Below are 21571 nucleotides of genomic sequence, written 5' to 3'. Positions count from 1 at the left end.
CATACTAACTACACCATGCCAGCAACATACTCACTGCGTCATGCCAACAACATACTCACTGCGCCATGCCAACAACATACTCACTGCGCCATGCCAGCAACATACTCACTGCACCATGCCAACAACATACTCACTGCGCCATGCCAACAACATACTCACTGCACCATGCCAGCAACATACTCACTGCACCATGCCAGCAACATACTCACTGCTCCATGCCAGCAACATACTCACTGCGCCATGCCAGCAACATACTCACTGCGCCATGCCAGCAACATACTCACTGCTCCATGCCAACAACATACTCACTGCACCATGCCAGCAACATATTCACTGCTCCATGCCAACAACATACTCACTGCTCCATGCCAACAACATACTCACTGCACCATGCCAGCAACATACTCACTGCACCATGCCAGCAACATACTCACTGCTCCATGCCAGCAACATACTCACTGCACCATGCCAGCAACATACTCACTGCACCATGCCAGCAACATACTCACTGCACCATGCCAACAACATACTAACTACACCATGCCAGCAACATACTCACTGCTCCATGCCAGCAACATACTCACTGCGCCATGCCAACAACATACTCAATGCTCCATGCCAGCAACATACTCACTGCGTCATGCCAGCGACATACTCACTGCACCATGTCAGCAACATACTCACTGCACCATGCCAGCAACATACTCACTGCGTCATGCCAGCAACATACTCACTGCTCCATGCCAGCAACATACTCACTGCGTCATGCCAGCAACATACTCACTGGTCCATGCCAGCAACATACTCACTGCGTCATGCCAGCAACATACTCACTGCTCCATGCCAGCAACATACTCACTGCGTCATGCCAGCAACATACTCACTGCTCCATGCCAGCAACATACTCACTGCGCCATGCCAGCAACATACTCACTGCACCATGCCAGCAACATACTCACTGCGCCATGCCAGCAACATACTCACTGCGCCATGCCAGCAACATACTCACTGCGCCATGCCAGCAACATACTCACTGCGCCATGCCAGCAACATACTCACTGCGCCATGCCAGCAACATACTCACTGCACCATGCCAGCGACATACTCACTGCACCATGCCAGCGACATACTCACTGCTCCATGCCAACAACATACTCACTGCACCATGCCAGCAACATACTCACTGCTCCATGCCAACAACATACTCACTGCTCCATGCCAGCAACATACTCACTGCGCCATGCCAGCAACACACTCACTGCACCATGCCAGCAACACACTCACTGCGCCATGCCAGCAACATACTCACTGCTCCATGCCAGCAACATACTCACTGCACCATGCCAGCAACATACTCACTGCGCCATGCCAGCAACATACTCACTGCACCATGCCAGCAACATACTAACTACACCATGCCAGCGACATACTCACTGCGCCATGCCAGCAACATACTCACTGCTCCATGCCAGCAACATACTCACTGCACCATGCCAGCAACATACTCACTGCTCCATGCCAGCGACATACTCACTGCACCATGCCAACAACATACTCACTGCGCCATGCCAGCAACATACTCACTGCGCCATGCCAGCAACATACTCACTGCGCCATGCCAGCAACATACTCACTGCGCCATGCCAGCAACATACTCACTGCGCCATGCCAGCAACATACTCACTGCGCCATGCCAGCAACATACTCACTGCGCCATGCCAGCAACATACTCACTGCACCATGCCAGCAACATACTCACTGCACCATGCCAGCAACATACTCACTGCGCCATGCCAGCAACATACTCACTGCACCATGCCAGCGACATACTCACTGCTCCATGCCAGCAACATACTCACTGCGCCATGCCAGCAACATACTCACTGCTCCATGCCAGCAACATACTCACTGCGCCATGCCAGCAACATACTCACTGCTCCATGCCAGCAACATACTCACTGCGCCATGCCAGCAACATACTCACTGCTCCATGCCAGCAACATACTCACTGCGCCATGCCAGCAACATACTCACTGCACCATGCCAGCAACATACTCACTGCGCCATGCCAGCAACATACTCACTGCTCCATGCCAGCAACATACTCACTGCACCATGCCAGCAACATACTCACTGCACCATGCCAGCAACATACTCACTGCTCCATGCCAGCAACATACTCACTGCACCATGCCAGCAACATACTCACTGCGCCATGCCAGCAACATACTCACTGCTCCATGCCAGCAACATACTCACTGCACCATGCCAGCAACATACTCACTGCGCCATGCCAGCAACATACTCACTGCTCCATGCCAGCAACATACTCACTGCACCATGCCAGCAACATACTCACTGCTCCATACCAGCAACATACTCACTGCACCATGCCAGCAACATACTCACTGCACCATGCCAGCAACATACTCACTGCTCCATGCCAGCGATATACTCACTGCGCCATGCCAGCAACATACTCACTGCTCCATGCCAGCGATATACTCACTGCGCCATGCCAGCAACATACTCACTGCGCCATGCCAACAACATACTCACTGCGCCATGCCAACAACATACTCACTGCGCCATGCCAGCGACATACTCACTGCACCATGCCAGCGACATACTCACTGCGCCATGCCAGCAACATACTCACTGCACCATGCCAGCGATATACTCACTGCTCCATGCCAGCAACATACTCACTGCACCATGCCAGCGATATACTCACTGCTCCATGCCAACAACATACTCACTGCGCCATGCCAGCGACATACTCACTGCACCATGCCAGCAACATACTCACTGCGCCATGCCAGCAACATACTCACTGCACCATGCCAACAACATACTCACTGCACCATGCCAGCGATATACTCACTGCTCCATGCCAGCAACATACTCACTGCACCATGCCAGCAACATACTCACTGCGCCATGCCAGCAACATACTCACTGCACCATGCCAGCAACATACTCACTGCACCATGCCAGCAACATACTCACTGCGCCATGCCAGCAACATACTCACTGCACCATGCCAGCGATATACTCACTGCACCATGCCAGCAACATACTCACTGCACCATGCCAACAACATACTCACTGCTCCATGCCAACAACATACTCACTGCACCATGCCAACAACATACTCACTGCGCCATGCCAGCAACATACTCACTGCACCATGCCAACGATATACTCACTGCACCATGCCAGCAACATACTCACTGCACCATGCCAACAACATACTCACTGCTCCATGCCAACAACATACTCACTGCACCATGCCAACAACATACTCACTGCGCCATGCCAGCAACATACTCACTGCACCATGCCAACAACATACTCACTGCACCATGCCAGCAACATACTCACTGCACCATGCCAGCGACATACTCACTGCGCCATGCCAGCAACATACTCACTGCTCCATGCCAGCAACATACTCACTGCACCATGCCAGCAACATACTCACTGCTCCATGCCAGCAACATACTCACTGCTCCATGCCAGCAACATACTCACTGCACCATGCCAGCAACATACTCACTGCACCATGCCAGCGACATACTCACTGCGCCATGCCAGCAACATACTCACTGCTCCATGCCAGCAACATACTCACTGCTCCATGCCAACAACATACTCACTGCACCATGCCAACAACATACTCACTGCGCCATGCCAGCAACATACTCACTGCGCCATGCCAGCAACATACTCACTGCGCCATGCCAGCAACATACTCACTGCTCCATGCCAGCAACATACTCACTGCACCATGCCAGCAACATACTCACTGCACCATGCCAGCAACATACTCACTGCACCATGCCAGCAACATACTCACTGCACCATGCCAGCGACATACTCACTGCGCCATGCCAGCGACATACTCACTGCTCCATGCCAGCAACATACTCACTGCTCCATGCCAACAACATACTCACTGCACCATGCCAACAACATACTCACTGCGCCATGCCAGCAACATACTCACTGCGCCATGCCAGCAACATACTCACTGCACCATGCCAACGATATACTCACTGCACCATGCCAGCAACATACTCACTGCACCATGCCAACGATATACTCACTGCACCATGCCAACAACATACTCACTGCGCCATGCCAGCAACATACTCACTGCGCCATGCCATCAACATACTCACTGCGCCATGCCAACGATATACTCACTGCACCATGCCAACAACATACTCACTGCGCCATGCCAGCAACATACTCACTGCGCCATGCCAACGATATACTCACTGCGCCATGCCAACGATATACTCACTGCACCATGCCAACAACATACTCACTGCACCATGCCAGCAACATACTCACTGCTCCATGCCAGCAACATACTCACTGCTCCATGCCAACAACATACTCACTGCGCCATGCCAGCAACATACTCACTGCGCCATGCCAGCAACATACTCACTGCTCCATGCCAGCAACATACTCACTGCACCATGCCAGCGACATACTCACTGCGCCATGCCAGCAACATACTCACTGCACCATGCCAGCAACATACTCACTGCGCCATGCCAGCAACATACTCACTGCTCCATGCCAGCAACATACTCACTGCTCCATGCCAACAACATACTCACTGCGCCATGCCAACAACATACTCACTGCTCCATGCCAGCAACATACTCACTGCACCATGCCAACAACATACTCACTGCTCCATGCCAGCAACATACTCACTGCTCCATGCCAGCAACATACTCACTGCACCATGCCAGCAACATACTCACTGCTCCATGCCAGCAACATACTCACTGCACCATGCCAGCAACATACTCACTGCACCATGCCAGCAACATACTCACTGCACCATGCCAGCAACATACTCACTGCACCATGCCAACAACATACTAACTACACCATGCCAGCAACATACTCACTGCTCCATGCCAGCAACATACTCACTGCGCCATGCCAACAACATACTCACTGCTCCATGCCAGCAACATACTCACTGCTCCATGCCAGCAACATACTCACTGCTCCATGCCAGCAACATACTCACTGCGCCATGCCAGCAACATACTCACTGCGCCATGCCAGCAACATACTCACTGCGCCATGCCAGCAACATACTCACTGCTCCATGCCAGCAACATACTCACTGCGCCATGCCAGCAACATACTCACTGCTCCATGCCAGCAACATACTCACTGCTCCATGCCAGCAACATACTCACTGCTCCATGCCAGCAACATACTCACTGCGCCATGCCAGCAACATACTCACTGCGTCATGCCAGCGACATACTCACTGCGTCATGCCAGCAACATACTCACTGCACCATGCCAGCAACATACTCACTGCGCCATGCCAGCAACATACTCACTGCTCCATGCCAGCAACATACTCACTGCGCCATGCCAGCAACATACTCACTGCGTCATGCCAGCGACATACTCACTGCGTCATGCCAGCAACATACTCACTGCACCATGCCAGCAACATACTCACTGCGCCATGCCAGCAACATACTCACTGCACCATGCCAGCAACATACTCACTGCACCATGCCAGCAACATACTCACTGCGCCATGCCAGCAACATACTCACTGCACCATGCCAGCAACATACTCACTGCTCCATGCCAGCAACATACTCACTGCTCCATGCCAGCAACATACTCACTGCTCCATGCCAGCAACATACTCACTGCTCCATGCCAGCAACATACTCACTGCGCCATGCCAGCAACATACTCACTGCGTCATGCCAGCAACATACTCACTGCGCCATGCCAGCAACATACTCACTGCGCCATGCCAACAACATACTCACTGCACCATGCCAGCAACATACTCACTGCGCCATGCCAGCAACATACTCACTGCACCATGCCAGCAACATACTCACTGCTCCATGCCAGCAACATACTCACTGCACCATGCCAGCAACATACTCACTGCTCCATGCCAGCAACATACTCACTGCACCATGCCAGCAACATACTCACTGCTCCATGCCAGCAACATACTGACTGCTCCATGCCAGCAACATACTCACTGCACCATGCCAGCAACATACTCACTGCTCCATGCCAGCAACATACTCACTGCGCCATGCCAGCAACATACTCACTGCGCCATGCCAACAACATACTAACTACACCATGCCAGCAACATACTCACTGCGCCATGCCAGCAACATACTCACTGCGCCATGCCAACAACATACTAACTACACCATGCCAGCAACATACTCACTGCACCATGCCAACAACATACTCACTGCACCATGCCAGCAACATACTCACTGCACCATGCCAGCAACATACTCACTGCGCCATGCCAACAACATACTCACTGCTCCATGCCAGCAACATACTCACTGCACCATGCCAGCAACATACTCACTGCGCCATGCCAGCAACATACTCACTGCTCCATGCCAGCGACATACTCACTGCTCCATGCCAGCAACATACTCACTGCTCCATGCCAGCAACATACTCACTGCGCCATGCCAGCAACAAACTCACTGCGCCATGCCAGCAACATACTCACTGCTCCATGCCAGCAACATACTCACTGCGCCATGCCAGCAACATACTCACTGCTCCATGCCAGCGACATACTCACTGCTCCATGCCAGCAACATACTCACTGCGCCATGCCAGCAACATACTCACTGCTCCATGCCAACAACATACTCACTGCGCCATGCCAGCAACATACTCACTGCACCATGCCAGCAACATACTCACTGCGCCATGCCAGCAACATACTCACTGCTCCATGCCAGCAACATACTCACTGCGCCATGCCAGCAACATACTCACTGCTCCATGCCAGCAACATACTCACTGCTCCATGCCAGCAACATACTCACTGCTCCATGCCAGCAACATACTCACTGCGCCATGCCAGCAACATACTCACTGCGTCATGCCAGCGACATACTCACTGCGTCATGCCAGCAACATACTCACTGCACCATGCCAGCAACATACTCACTGCTCCATGCCAGCAACATACTCACTGCGCCATGCCAGCAACATACTCACTGCGTCATGCCAGCGACATACTCACTGCGTCATGCCAGCAACATACTCACTGCACCATGCCAGCAACATACTCACTGCGCCATGCCAGCAACATACTCACTGCACCATGCCAGCAACATACTCACTGCACCATGCCAGCAACATACTCACTGCGCCATGCCAGCAACATACTCACTGCGCCATGCCAGCAACATACTCACTGCTCCATGCCAGCAACATACTCACTGCTCCATGCCAGCAACATACTCACTGCTCCATGCCAGCAACATACTCACTGCTCCATGCCAGCAACATACTCACTGCGCCATGCCAGCAACATACTCACTGCGTCATGCCAGCAACATACTCACTGCGCCATGCCAGCAACATACTCACTGCTCCATGCCAGCAACATACTCACTGCTCCATGCCAGCAACATACTCACTGCGTCATGCCAGCAACATACTCACTGCGTCATGCCAGCAACATACTCACTGCGCCATGCCAGCAACATACTCACTGCGCCATGCCAGCAACATACTCACTGCACCATGCCAGCAACATACTCACTGCACCATGCCAACAACATACTCACTGCACCATGCCAACAACATACTCACTGCACCATGCCAGCAACATACTCACTGCACCATGCCAACAACATACTCACTGCACCATGCCAACAACATACTCACTGCACCATGCCAGCAACATACTCACTGCACCATGCCAACAACATACTCACTGCACCATGCCAGCAACATACTCACTGCTCCATGCCAGCAACATACTCACTGCGCCATGCCAGCAACATACTCACTGCGCCATGCCAGCGACATACTCACTGCTCCATGCCAGCAACATACTCACTGCGCCATGCCAGCAACATACTCACTGCGCCATGCCAGCGACATACTCACTGCTCCATGCCAGCAACATACTCACTGCGCCATGCCAGCAACATACTCACTGCGCCATGCCAGCAACATACTCACTGCACCATGCCAACAACATACTCACTGCACCATGCCAACAACATACTCACTGCACCATGCCAGCAACATACTCACTGCTCCATGCCAGCAACATACTCACTGCACCATGCCAGCAACATACTCACTGCGCCATGCCAGCAACATACTCACTGCGCCATGCCAGCAACATACTCACTGCACCATGCCAGCAACATACTCACTGCACCATGCCAGCAACATACTCACTGCGCCATGCCAGCAACATACTCACTGCTCCATGCCAGCAACATACTCACTGCGCCATGCCAGCAACATACTCACTGCTCCATGCCAGCAACATACTCACTGCGCCATGCCAGCAACATACTCACTGCGCCATGCCAGCAACATACTCACTGCGCCATGCCAGCAACATACTCACTGCGCCATGCCAGCAACATACTCACTGCACCATGCCAGCAACATACTCACTGCGCCATGCCAGCAACATACTCACTGCGCCATGCCAGCAACATACTCACTGCACCATGCCAACAACATACTCACTGCACCATGCCAGCAACATACTCACTGCGCCATGCCAACAACATACTCACTGCACCATGCCAGCAACATACTCACTGCTCCATGCCAGCAACATACTCACTGCGCCATGCCAGCAACATACTCACTGCTCCATGCCAGCAACATACTCACTGCGCCATGCCAGCAACATACTCACTGCGCCATGCCAGCAACATACTCACTGCGCCATGCCAGCAACATACTCACTGCGCCATGCCAGCAACATACTCACTGCGCCATGCCAGCAACATACTCACTGCGCCATGCCAGCGACATACTCACTGCACCATGTCAGCAACATACTCACTGCACCATGCCAGCAACATACTCACTGCGCCATGCCAACAACATACTCACTGCACCATGCCAGCAACATACTCACTGCACCATGCCAGCAACTTACTCACTGCACCATGCCAGCAACATACTCACTGCGCCATGCCAGCAACATACTCACTGCTCCATGCCAGCAACATACTCACTGCGCCATGCCAGCGACATACTCACTGCACCATGCCAGCAACATACTCACTGCTCCATGCCAGCAACATACTCACTGCTCCATGCCAGCAACATACTCACTGCGCCATGCCAGCGACATACTCACTGCTCCATGCCAGCAACATACTCACTGCTCCATGCCAGCAACATACTCACTGCGCCATGCCAGCGACATACTCACTGCACCATGCCAGCAACATACTCACTGCGCCATGCCAGCGACATACTCACTGCACCATGCCAACAACATACTCACTGCGCCATGCCAGCAACATACTCACTGCGCCATGCCAGCAACATACTCACTGCTCCATGCCAACAACATACTCACTGCACCATGCCAACAACATACTCACTGCGCCATGCCAGCAACATACTCACTGCGCCATGCCAGCAACATACTCACTGCACCATGCCAACGATGTACTTACTGCGCCGTCAACTCAGCAGCTTAAAACACTGGCAGAGTATTGATACTAATTACTCAGGATAAAATATAGATAGAGTATTGATCAGGGATATTGATATGATTACTCGGCATAAAACATACAGATGTAGCACGCGCTATTACTGGAATAACACGGTAAATATCTAACACGGCAAGGAGATGACGCACGCATTACCACGGTTTTCGCTGGCGCCCCGGGTAAACCATGCAGCAATAACGCATCAAATCACGTTAACGGGAGTAATAACGCCCGCTCCCGCTGTACACAGTATTGATCCGGGATATTGATCTGAGTGATCGGAATATTACAGTATAAAATACATTTACAGTAGAAGTATCGCTCGAGGTATGAAACATTTCACTGGATGGATTAAAACGCCTTATCCCGGCGCCCCTGGCAGTAACGCGCGTCCCATCGCGTCACTGCGGACCTGGCAGTTGGCAGAGAAACGATGATATCTTTTTTACTATGTGAACGCATCTAATGTCTCCATTACAAGGTGTTGAAGTATTAATAGGGGCCCCCGAGGACGCCCTGCTAATTATTTAGCAGAGACGCGAACACCTTTATTTTAATAGGTTTGGACGCAGAGCAGGCGGCGCAGTCAGCAGAAGAAAGCATAACATGCCCCCATTATTTCATGCCAAAGATCTGTCATATCCCAAATAAAAAGCCTGCGTTGTGAGCACATTCCCGGGCGTCTGCAGCCTTGCCCTTCCCCATTATCTCTTAGCACACAGTGCATCCACTGCAGCCAGGGATTCTGGGTAATGAAAAGGAGCGCGCAGTGTCACTTCCATTAAAAAGCTATATCAAACAGGTTTTTATTTTATTTTTTAAATAAATCAGTTATGTTGTATTACTTACTCTTAATGCCATTTTTAATGAGTTTTAATACACTGAGCATCCTTTGATTTCTATAGCAGGTTTATCCCACCTCCCCAGCAGTGCAAGATCTTTGCAACACTTTCCTGCTTGTGATCATTTGTTGCCAATGTTCCCAGCAGTTTGAGCTGCAAACTGTAACAATAGACAATGTTACCGTAGTAATATAAGAATACATTGTAGCGGCTGAGTTACCCTGACTGAAGGAATGATTAAAACCAAAAGGCGGCCATTTAGTGAACCCGGGGAAACAGCATCTTTCCTGATTGATCACGGGAGACCGAATCGATCGGAAGCTTAGGTCATTCGTTTTTAATAAGGGTAATCAAAGGCGGCGTAGATTAAAAGAAAAAGATTATTTTTTATTTTTAAAATGCCGCTTGTATTGCGTTTTTAACATGGAGCGCTGGAGGCTTAGGCCTGCCGTAGTACCTAGCCAGGAGGGTTAAAGATGCAGTCCCCTTGCGTGTATATTTCTATTCCTTTCTCACTTTCTGTTGCTGGTTCTAGTTTTTTTCCCCCTTGTTCGTTGATTTTAAAATGGTAGGTTACAAAGCGAGCCCAAAACGGAAATTAAAATGGCCACTAAGCCCCGCCCACTCTGTCATATTACTGGACTTCAAACAGACGCTCAGAATAAGACCCAGATACGCAAATAACAACTTTATTTCATACAGCGTTTTTCTCTCAACGGGAATCAAAGTGCGTCACAATTACAGTATAGCGCGCAGTACGCAGCACATAGGACTGTGACCGGCTGACCCGCAGAGCTTACAATCTATGTTTTTGGTGCCCAAGGCAGAGGGAGATAAAGTGACTCGCCCAAGTTCACAAGGAGCCGACACCGGGAATCGAATCAGGTTCCCGTAAAGAGCATAGCGCTAACTATAGCAGACATTAGTGATAATGACATGCAAGGCGTTATCATAACATCCCATATCCACTAAAGCCCGTTATGGGAACGTTATTTAAGTTATACCTAAACTTGGCAGTACTCCTATCCTGATTTCCTGCTTGTACGTGGTCCGGACGTGGACAGCGCCACGGTTAGGCATCATTCCTATAACATAGCCACCATTTCCCTCCTCTCTTAACTGTTCAGCAAAAGCCCCATTCCGGGGTCTGGATCAGAGTAACGCCAAGGACTGATATAACGTCACATTATTGGAAGATAACACTACATTATGTTACAATAAGGTAACGTTAAACCTATGTGAATGAGACGAAGTGCGGGTGTTGTTTTTGCATATAATTGGCTTTGAGGGTAGGTGCAATAGATTCTGTGCTGTCTGGCGGTGTGGTGTAAGTTAGAATAAGCTGGACACGTTGCCATGGGAACACTCTACTGCAGGCTTTGGGCCTGGTCAAAGAAAACTTCCAATCAAATCAACAGCAGCTAGCAATAAATAAATAAAAAGCTTGGTTAATGTGTTTTGAAGGACGTGACCCTGAAGTGACATCCTTTCCTCTCCAGATTACCAAAGCGACTGTGAGCTGTGTACAGTATGACCTCGCCATGTGACATGCTACATCTGTCTTTATAAGCGTGTTTAGCAGACACTGCCCATGTAGAGACAATGATCACGGCTCCTCTGTACGCCCCGACGATGCCGGACAGGTGTATGGGAAGTGCTTGTCCCTAACCCCGAACCTACTGAGTCACACTGTGTAGAAAGTCTTTGTAGATAAATGCCTCCCCTATTAGATCACTAACCCTAACCCGCTCTGCTCTTCCCTCCCACAAGGAAAGTATGGCACTGGTCCACTCACTGTAACAGACGGATAATGGTGGAACCCCCTGTCCAGGAAGTTGTTCCGGACTAATAGGAGTGTGGTTAAAGGAAAACGTCCTTATGAGCTGATCTCCTTTTCATGGAGAGCAAACACCAGGGGTTCTCAAACGGTGGTCCCATAACAACAGTTATGGACCGAAAACTGTAATATTTGGGGTTCCTGGACCAGAAATGGCATTCAAATGGACATCTTTCTACTTCTGTCGGTGAGAGTTGACTGAAGTCTACAGACACGCCAGCTCTGATTTCCTGCGAGCCTCAGACTTCAAGAGTCTATAAATCAGCACTTTTTCATTATATTGACATTTTTTCTCTCCAGAATACCCAAATCTCACCGGCGTGTCCTTTGAGGATGACATCTCTGAGTCTATGTGAGACTCACAAAATCGGGTACTTGTGACCCATGTCCCTTACGGGTGTACAAATAATGCATTTATTCCAGAGCTCTTCACCTTAATGTAAAGAAAGATGGGTGTCGTCAAGACTAAACTATGGCCACTGGTGTAGTGGAACCCAATGACATTTGTGGTGACCCCTAATAGCTCTTTTACCGTCAGAGGTGGTTTGGAATATGGTGTTAAAGTCTTCTTCCGACAAGCTTGTGTATTCCTGTTATTATTAAAATGACCCTGACTTCCTCCCTTTCCTCCTGGTTGCAGTTTGAGATCTTCCATCCTTTTCAGTTTTTGGGGAAATCCTTTTTTCCTTTATACGGTAACTCCACCCCGATAACTGCCCTCTGTCCTCCGCCCTTCCCCAGGCTTCAATCCTAAATGTACTAAGCTTTTAAGTATGTTTAATCATGAAACAACTATTAAAAATGTTAGCCAAGGTGCTGTGGGCTGCCATGAATTTCATGCAGTGGGCGAGTTGAATGCAGAGGATTCCTTGATGGGACAGTTCTAAACGGCATTTGTGATAGAACAAGTGTCCCCAACATGTCATGGCCTGGGGAAGTTCCTCTGACACACTTACAGGCGGCGACTTTCTTTGCACACGCTGGATCCCAGACATTGTATCCGTGGCTGTTCAGCCAGACACGTACTTCAACCAATGTTTAGTCCAGACAATTGAAGAGGATTATAGCACACACCCGCATTTGTTCTCAGAGGCCTGTTCTTAGTAGAAAGCTCTGCACATGTGAGGAAGAGACCCGTGAGGTGTGGGAAGCTCTGCACATGTGAGGAAGAGACCTGTGAGGTGTGGGAAGCTCTGCACATGTGAGGAAGAGACCTGTGAGGTGTGGGAAGCTCTGTACATATGAAGAAGAGACCTGTGAGGCGTGGGAAGCTCTGTACATGTGAAGAAGAGACCTGTGAGGCGTGGGAAGCTCTGCACATGTGAAGAAGGGACCTGTGAGGTTTGGAAAGCTCTGTACACGTGAAGAAGAGACCTGTAAGGCTCTGTAAACACAGTTACACCTATGGAGAACTCTCTTGGTGATCCATTTCAAGGCATCCCAAACTTGAGAACTTTGTGTGTCTCAGGGGCTCAAATCCAAATGAAGTGTTAATACAGTAAGGTGGAATAAAAAGAATAATTATAAACTAAAGTATATTTAAAGTGAACGGGCAATACGATAATATGTAAACGCAGACCGGTTCCAAACCCACATGGGATCCATGATCCAGAATAAAGGTGCTGCAGGTGAACTGACAGTGGCTCCTGCAGTGGAAAGAAGTTGGTGGCGCTTGAGCACTGGAATTTTTTTATGGATTGCAGACTTCAATAAATATAATTTTTAAGTGACCCAGAGACATCAGTTTTTTTGGGCACCAGAGTGAATGCAGTGCACAGCCACGGCCTCCTCGGCGGGACAAATTCTACCTATAGAGGATTTTTGAGCTGTTCTTCAATATTATATTTTCTCACATTTTTGGTGATGGTATATATAATTCACACATTTGCTGATTAAGATATATTTACTAATTGTTCACTTGGTTCACTCCTTAATCTATTTGTAATATTTACACTTGTGTGCACGAGCACTTACATTTGGTGTTTAAATTAGTCACAATTAAATAGTATTCACTTAAACTGATTAGAGCGCCCGATTACACACCCTCAGAAGTTACAGGTCTGCCCGATGCTGGCCCTTGAAGTGGGAGGTGCTACATATCAGATATTGGGCGGCCCCCTCTCCATGTTACTGGACATATTCACCGTAACACAAACATTTCTTTCTGTAGATCTCCAGTTTAGAAGTAAAACTTACGTTGCCTTCGGCATTATTCCTATTGGGACCTTAACCTCTTAGTTACACGTTGGGGCTTGCCACGTGTTGCAAAGAGAAATAACACAATTGTGTGTAATGCAGCAGTGAAAGTATATAGTGGTACTGTGCCACACACAATACCTCTCATTTTTATTTACAAACGTAAACGGGACATCCCTGCTTCAGCACAGGTGGCTCAGTCGAAGCTGGGCCTGATTAATCCACCTGTGCTGAAGCAGGGATATCCTTACCTGTTGGTGGCGCTTGAGCACTGGAATTGCCCCCCACCCCTCTGCATTACATAATCACTGCCATTAATTCAGTTTGGTCCTAAGTGGGGCCGATCCCTTAAATTACTTGGGGCGGAAGCTTTGAAGACGCTCAATGTAAACAATTATCGGAGATATATATATTAAAAAGAGTCCTTAAAAGTGTGTGGCATGGTCTGCCAGGGGAACTATAGGGTTAAAAGGGGATGAAGTCAATTCCCATACAGAATCAAATCTTAAAAGCATCATTTCCGTCAGTACTTCCGCCACCCGCCGGCATTTGAACGCACGGCACCATTCCATGCCGGTGCTTCCAGCAATTGTTTGACCTTCACAGAAGATGCGTTGACCTTCACCCGTGGAACTCGTGCCCAGCACGGAGAAGACTCAGGAGGTGCTGCTGCTCCGCCTTCTGGGTCGGACCGGCTTTCTCTTCGCGATATCTTCCTCGGTGTCGCTTTCACAGTTCCGCTAGAATGAAACAAATCGGGCGTCACAAACCTCATTGTCCCGGACAATCCCCTGGGAAGCAGAAAGATCTGCACGTGGGGGTTTTTCCCCACACCCATTGAGAACGCGATTTCCACACAGATTGGATTCAGTAATGATTGGTTTTAACCCATGATAAGGCGACGTTTTGAAGTTGAAAAGTACATACTCGCCTTATAAATCAGGCCCCGCCCACTTTGTCAGCCAATCAGCAGTGGGACGTATGAGGTAGGCGGGTGAAACGGAGGAAGCTTCGCCCTGGGGGCCTGAAGCAGCCATGTTTCTGTGGCAGGAAACGCAAACCGAGAGAGACCGAGACAGAGACAGAGACAGACAGACACAAAGAGAGCGCGAGACAGAGAGATAGACAGAGAGACACACTGTGTGTGTGTATAAAAAAAATTCTCTCCAGCTACTACTGAAATTAGGGGGTTGCCTTATATTCAAGGCCGCCCTATAATCGGGCAAATACGGTACAATCCGAGTTTGACAACTGGCTCTGTCATAAAAAAAGCCATCTACCATTGTCCAATTTTTGACTGCACACAGAAAACAGTTCTAACCGTTTCCTCCGCATTCTCTGCAATTACAACTATTTCTATTTTACATTTTCACCTTCTTTTTGGAACCACACTTTATTGCACTTTTCCCTTTGGTTTACCTATACAAATGCTTAGTGTTGTGTATTCGATAATAATAATAATAATAGCATGTTCTTGTATAGCGCTGCTACTTTTACGTGGCGCTTTACAGAGACATTTTGCAGGCACAGGCCCCTGCCCCGTGGAGCTGACAATCTATGTTTTTGGTGGCTGAGGCACAGGGAGATAAAGTGACTTGCCCAAGGTCACAAAGAGCCGACACAAGAATTGAACCAGATTCCCCTGCTTCACACTCAGTGCCAGTCTGTGACTTTACTCACTGAGCCACTCCCTCTCCTGCTTCACACTCAGTGCCAGTCAGTGTCTTTACTCACTGAGCCGCTCCTTCTCCTGCTTCACACTCAGTGCCAGTCAGTGTCTTTACTCACTGAGCCGCTCCCTCTCCTGCTTCACACTCAGTGCCAGTCAGTGTCTTTACTCACTGAGCCGCTCCCTCCCCTGCTTCACACTCAGTGCCAGTCAGTGTCTTTACTCACTGAGCCGCTCCTTCTCCTGCTTCACACTCAGTGCCAGTCAGTGTCTTTACTCACTGAGCCGCTCCCTCTCCTGCTTCACACTCAGTGCCAGTCAGTGTCTTTACTCACTGAGCCGCTCCCTCCCCTGCTTCACACTCAGTGCCAGTCAGTGTCTTTACTCACTGAGCCGCTCCCTCTCCTGCTTCACACTCAGTGCCAGTCAGTGTCTTTACTCACTGAGCCGCTCCTTCTCCTGCTTCACACTCAGTGCCAGTCAGTGTCTTTACTCACTGAGCCGCTCCCTCTCCTGCTTCACACTCAGTGCCAGTCAGTGTCTTTACTCACTGAGCCGCTCCCTCTCCTGCTTCACACTCAGTGTCAGTCAGTGTCTTTACTCACTGAGCAATCCTCCCAGATGTACAACCGTGTTTGAAGGGACAACTTTCATTGTTGAGAATACATCAATCGTAAAACACCAAACATATACTGTACACGGCCTCTCCCCTGCCACCTCTGGCTTCCAACACCGACGATATTGACTTTCCTTATTGATGTTTGATTAAACCCAATGGACTATATTGAAGACAATACGTCTGTTGTCTTTATAAGCGTGTTTAGCAGACACTGCCCATGTAGAGACAATGATCACGGCTCCTCTGTACGTCCCGACGATGTCAGACAGGTGTATGGGAAGTGCTTGTCCCTAACCCCGAACCTACTGAGTCACACTGTGTAGAAACGCTTTGTAGATACACGCCTCCCCTATTAGATCACTAACCCGCTGTGCTCTTCCCTCCCACAAGGAAAGAACGGCACTGGTCCACTCACTGTAACAGGCGGATAAGGGTTAGACCCCCGGCCCAGGAGACTGAAGACGCTGTGTGAGCATTTGGGAAACGGGCAGAAGACAATTTGCACTTAAAATTGGTTCCGAATTGTAGAACTGAAACGTCAAAACGTTCACTTTATAATCCTGGGTGGAGCCATTTCGCATGGATTGGTGATGCCAATTTGGCCGCCTTAAGGACACCCCGATGTTGAGAAAGTTCTCAGAGCTACAGGACTGTTCTGGAAATCTCTGCTTAATCCTCTGCTCAATTACCAAGACATTAAAAAAAAAGGGGGATGGTGGGTAAAAAAAAGTGACAAAAAACGTCCACCGTACAGCAAACAAAAATACCACGTGTGAGCACAGTCACATGACTCAGACAGCCCTGCCCTTCCCCATTATCTCTTAGCATACAATGCTTCCACTGCAGCCAGGGATTCTGGGTAACGACATGCAAATGAGCACAGTGTGTCAATTCTTATTCACTGTAACAATGACCCCTATAAGCTTCTGCCTGCCGCATTACACAGCTTTCCAGCACAGCCTGGGTTACAGAAGTGCAGAGCCAGTAACCCACTCACAGACAGCCTGGGTTACAGAAGTGCAGAGCCAGTAACCCACTCACAGACAGCCTGGGTTACAGAAGCGCAGAGCCAGTAACCCACTCACAGACAGCCTGGGTTACAGAAGCGCAGAGCCAGTAACCCACTCACAGACAGCCTGGGTTACAGAAGCGCAGAGCCAGTAACCCACTCACAGACAGCCTGGGTTACAGAAGCGCAGAGCCAGTAACCCACTCACAGACAGCCTGGGTTACAGAAGCGCAGAGCCAGTAACCCACTCACAGACAGCCTGGGTTACAGAAGCGCAGAGCCAGTAACCCACTCACAGACAGCCTGGGTTACAGAAGCGCACAGCCAGTAACCCACTCACAGACAGCCTGGGTTACAGAAGCGCAGAGCCAGTAACCCACTCACAGACAGCCTGGGTTACAGAAGCGCAGAGCCAGTAACCCACTCACAGACAGCCTGGGTTACAGAAGCGCAGAGCCAGTAACCCACTCACAGACAGCCTGGGTTACAGAAGCGCAGAGCCAGTAACCCACTCACAGACAGCCTGGGTTACAGAAGCGCAGAGCCAGTAACCCACTCACAGACAGCCTGGGTTACAGAAGCGCAGAGCCAGTAACCCACTCACAGACAGCCTGGGTTACAGAAGCGCAGAGCCAGTAACCCACTCACAGACAGCCTGGGTTACAGAAGCGCAGAGCCAGTAACCCACTCACAGACAGCCTGGGTTACAGAAGCGCAGAGCCAGTAACCCACTCACAGACAGCCTGGGTTACAGAAGCGCAGAGCCAGTAACCCACTCACAGACAGCCTGGGTTACAGAAGCGCAGAGCCAGTAACCCACTCACAGACAGCCTGGGTTACAGAAGCGCAGAGCCAGTAACCCACTCACAGACAGCCTGGGTTACAGAAGCGCAGAGCCAGTAACCCACTCACAGACAGCCTGGGTTACAGAAGCGCAGAGCCAGTAACCCACTCACAGACAGCCTGGGTTACAGAAGCGCAGAGCCAGTAACCCACTCACAGACAGCCTGGGTTACAGAAGCGCAGAGCCAGTAACCCACTCACAAACAGCCTGGGTTACAGAAGCGCAGAGCCAGTAACCCACTCACAGACAGCCTGGGTTACAGAAGCGCAGAGCCAGTAACCCACTCGCAGACAGCCTGGGTTACAGAAGCGCAGAGCCAGTAACCCACTCGCAGACAGCCTGGGTTACAGAAGCGCAGAGCCAGTAACCCACTCGCAGACAGCCTGGGTTACAGAAGCGCAGAGCCAGTAACCCACTCGCAGACAGCCTGGGCTACAGAAGCGCAGAGCCAGTAACCCACTCACAGACAGCCGGGGTTACAGAAGCGCAGAGCCAGTAACCCACTCACAGACAGCCGGGGTTACAGAAGCGCAGAGCCAGTAACCCACTCACAGACAGCCCTTTCGGGTCACATCCGTACGAGGTTGGCTGCTGGCTAAGCAATGGGAGGCTGGTATCTGGGTATAACCAGTTAAAGAGAAGCCCTGAAAATACTGCACGTATAATTTCCCCCGTTTTTACTCATCGTTGCGCTGCTTTGAAGTTCACTTTCGTGCCCAGAATACACAGAAGCTGCGGAGCATATGATGAAAGGCGCAGTAAGCGAGCAGACGTTACGTGGGCGGCCCCCTCAATCAGCCGCTTGATCTCGGTGAATGAGGAGGGTCTTTATCTGGTGAACGTCCCGTTAATTAGATAATTGTCGAGGGAAAAACAAGCACACACGCGTGTCTGGTTTATAATTCATGGCGTGTCTCACGTAGACATGAACCCACCACATCCATTAGGCGAGGCCAAAGCCTTAATAACGAGAGACATGGGGGTGCTATGCACAAAGCAGGGATAAGTGGGGTTTCTGGGAGCTATGCACAAAGCAGTGATAAGTGGGGTTTCTGGGGGTTATGCACAAAGCAGTGATAAGTGGGGTTTCTGGGGGCTATGCACAAAGCAGGGATAAGTGGGGTTTCTGGGAGCTATGCACTAAGCAGGGATACGTGGGGTTTCTGGGGGTTATGCACAAAGCAGGGATAAGTGGGGTTTCTGGGTGCTATGCACAAAGCAGTGATAAGTGGGGTTTCTGGGTGCTATGCACAAAGCAGTGATAAGTGGGGTTTCTGGGAGCTATGCACAAAGCAGTGATAAGTGGGGTTTCTGGGGGTTATGCACTAAGAAGTGATAAGTGGGGTTTCTGGGGGTTATGCACTAAGCAGCGATAAGTGGGGTTTCTGGGTGCTATGCACAAAGCAGGGATACGTGGGGTTTCTGGGTGCTATGCACTAAGCAGGGATACGTGGGGTTTCTGGGAGCTATGCACAAAGCAGGGATACGTGGGGTTTCTGGGGGTTATGCACAAAGCAGGGATAAGTGGGGTTTCTGGGTGCTATGCACTAAGCAGTGATAAGTGGGGTTTCTGGGGGTTATGCACAAAGCAGGGATAAGTGGGGTTTCTGGGGGTTATGCACTAAGCAGTGATAAGTGGGGTTTCTGGGAGCTATGCACAAAGCAGTGATAAGTGGGGTTTCTGGGGGTTATGCACTAAGCAGTGATAAGTGGGGTTTCTGGGGGTTATGCACTAAGCAGTGATAAGTGGGGTTTCTGGGGGTTATGCACAAAGCAGGGATACGTGGGGTTTTTGGGGGTTATGCACAAAGCAGGGATAAGTGGGGTTTCTGGGTGCTATGCACTAAGCAGTGATAAGTGGGGTTTCTGGGGGTTATGCACAAAGCAGGGATACGTGGGGTTTTTGGGGGTTATGCACAAAGCAGGGATAAGTGGGGTTTCTGGGTGCTATGCACTAAGCAGTGATAAGTGGGGTTTCTGGGGGTTATGCACAAAGCAGGGATAAGTGGGGTTTCTGGGGGTTATGCACTAAGCAGTGATAAGTGGGGTTTCTGGGAGCTATGCACAAAGCAGGGATACGTGGGGTTTCTGGGGGTTATGCACAAAGCAAAGATAAGTGGGGTTTCTGGGTGCTATGCACAAAGCAGGGATACGTGAGGTTTCTGGGGGTTATGCACAAAGCAGGGATAAGTGGGGTTTCTGGGTGCTATGCACTAAGCAGTGATAAGTGGGGTTTCTGGGGGTTATGCACAAAGCAGGGATAAGTGGGGTTTCTGGGGGTTATGCACTAAGCAGTGATAAGTGGGGTTTCTGGGAGCTATGCACAAAGCAGGGATACGTGGGGTTTCTGGGGGTTATGCACAAAGCAAAGATAAGTGGGGTTTCTGGGTGCTATGCACAAAGCAGGGATACGTGAGGTTTCTGGGGGTTATGCACAAAGCAGGGATAAGTGGGGTTTCTGGGAGCTATGCACAAAGCAGTGATAAGTGGGGTTTCTGGGTGCTATGCACTAAGCAGTGATAAGTGGGGTTTCTGGGGGTTATGCACAAAGCAGGGATAAGTGGGGTTTCTGGGGGTTATGCACTAAGCAGTGATAAGTGGGGTTTCTGGGGGTTATGCACAAAGCAGGGATAAGTGGGGTTTCTGGGGGTTATGCACAAAGCAGTGATAAGTGGGGTTTCTGGGAGCTATGCACAAAGCAGCGATAAGTGGGGTTTCTGGGAGCTATGCACAAAGCAGTGATAAGTGGGGTTTCTGGGAGCTATGCACTAAGCAGGGATAAGTGGGGTTTCTGGGGGCTATGTACAAAGCAGTGATAAGTGGGGTTTCTGGGAGCTATGCACTAAGCAGGGATAAGTGGGGTTTCTGGGGGCTATGCACAAAGCAGTGATAAGTGGGGTTTCTGGGAGCTATGCACAAAGCAGTGATAAGTGGGGTTTCTGGGGGCTATGCACTAAGCAGGGATAAGTGGGGTTTCTGGGTGCTATGCACAAAGCAGGGATACGTGGGG

The 21571-nt window shown here is 50.1% G+C and overlaps 1 protein-coding gene across 2 annotated transcripts in view; it reads right to left on the bottom strand.

The window, feature by feature from the left end:
- Positions 1 to 14108: 14108 nt before the first annotated feature.
- Positions 14109 to 21571, bottom strand: part of DAPK2 (death associated protein kinase 2) — a 128253-nt gene continuing 120790 nt past the window's right edge. Inside the window, exons 11-12 of one of the 2 annotated variants that reach the window (XR_012788971.1) lie at positions 14672 to 15160; positions 14109 to 14597 (exon numbers count right to left, since the gene is read on the bottom strand). Coding sequence is in view for 1 of the 2 variants with exons in the window: in XM_075576092.1 (XP_075432207.1) it covers positions 15077 to 15160 (84 nt within the window). In the remaining variant the exon portion in view is untranslated. Of the gene's footprint in view, positions 15161 to 21571 lie in introns of both variants that reach the window. The other variant, XM_075576092.1, reaches the window with a different exon arrangement.

Source organism: Ascaphus truei, chromosome 18, assembly GCF_040206685.1.
Source record: "Ascaphus truei isolate aAscTru1 chromosome 18, aAscTru1.hap1, whole genome shotgun sequence".
NCBI classification, from domain to species: Eukaryota; Metazoa; Chordata; class Amphibia; order Anura; family Ascaphidae; genus Ascaphus; species Ascaphus truei.
Note: the sequence above shows the minus strand (reverse complement) of the source record. Positions and strands in the feature narration are given on the sequence as shown.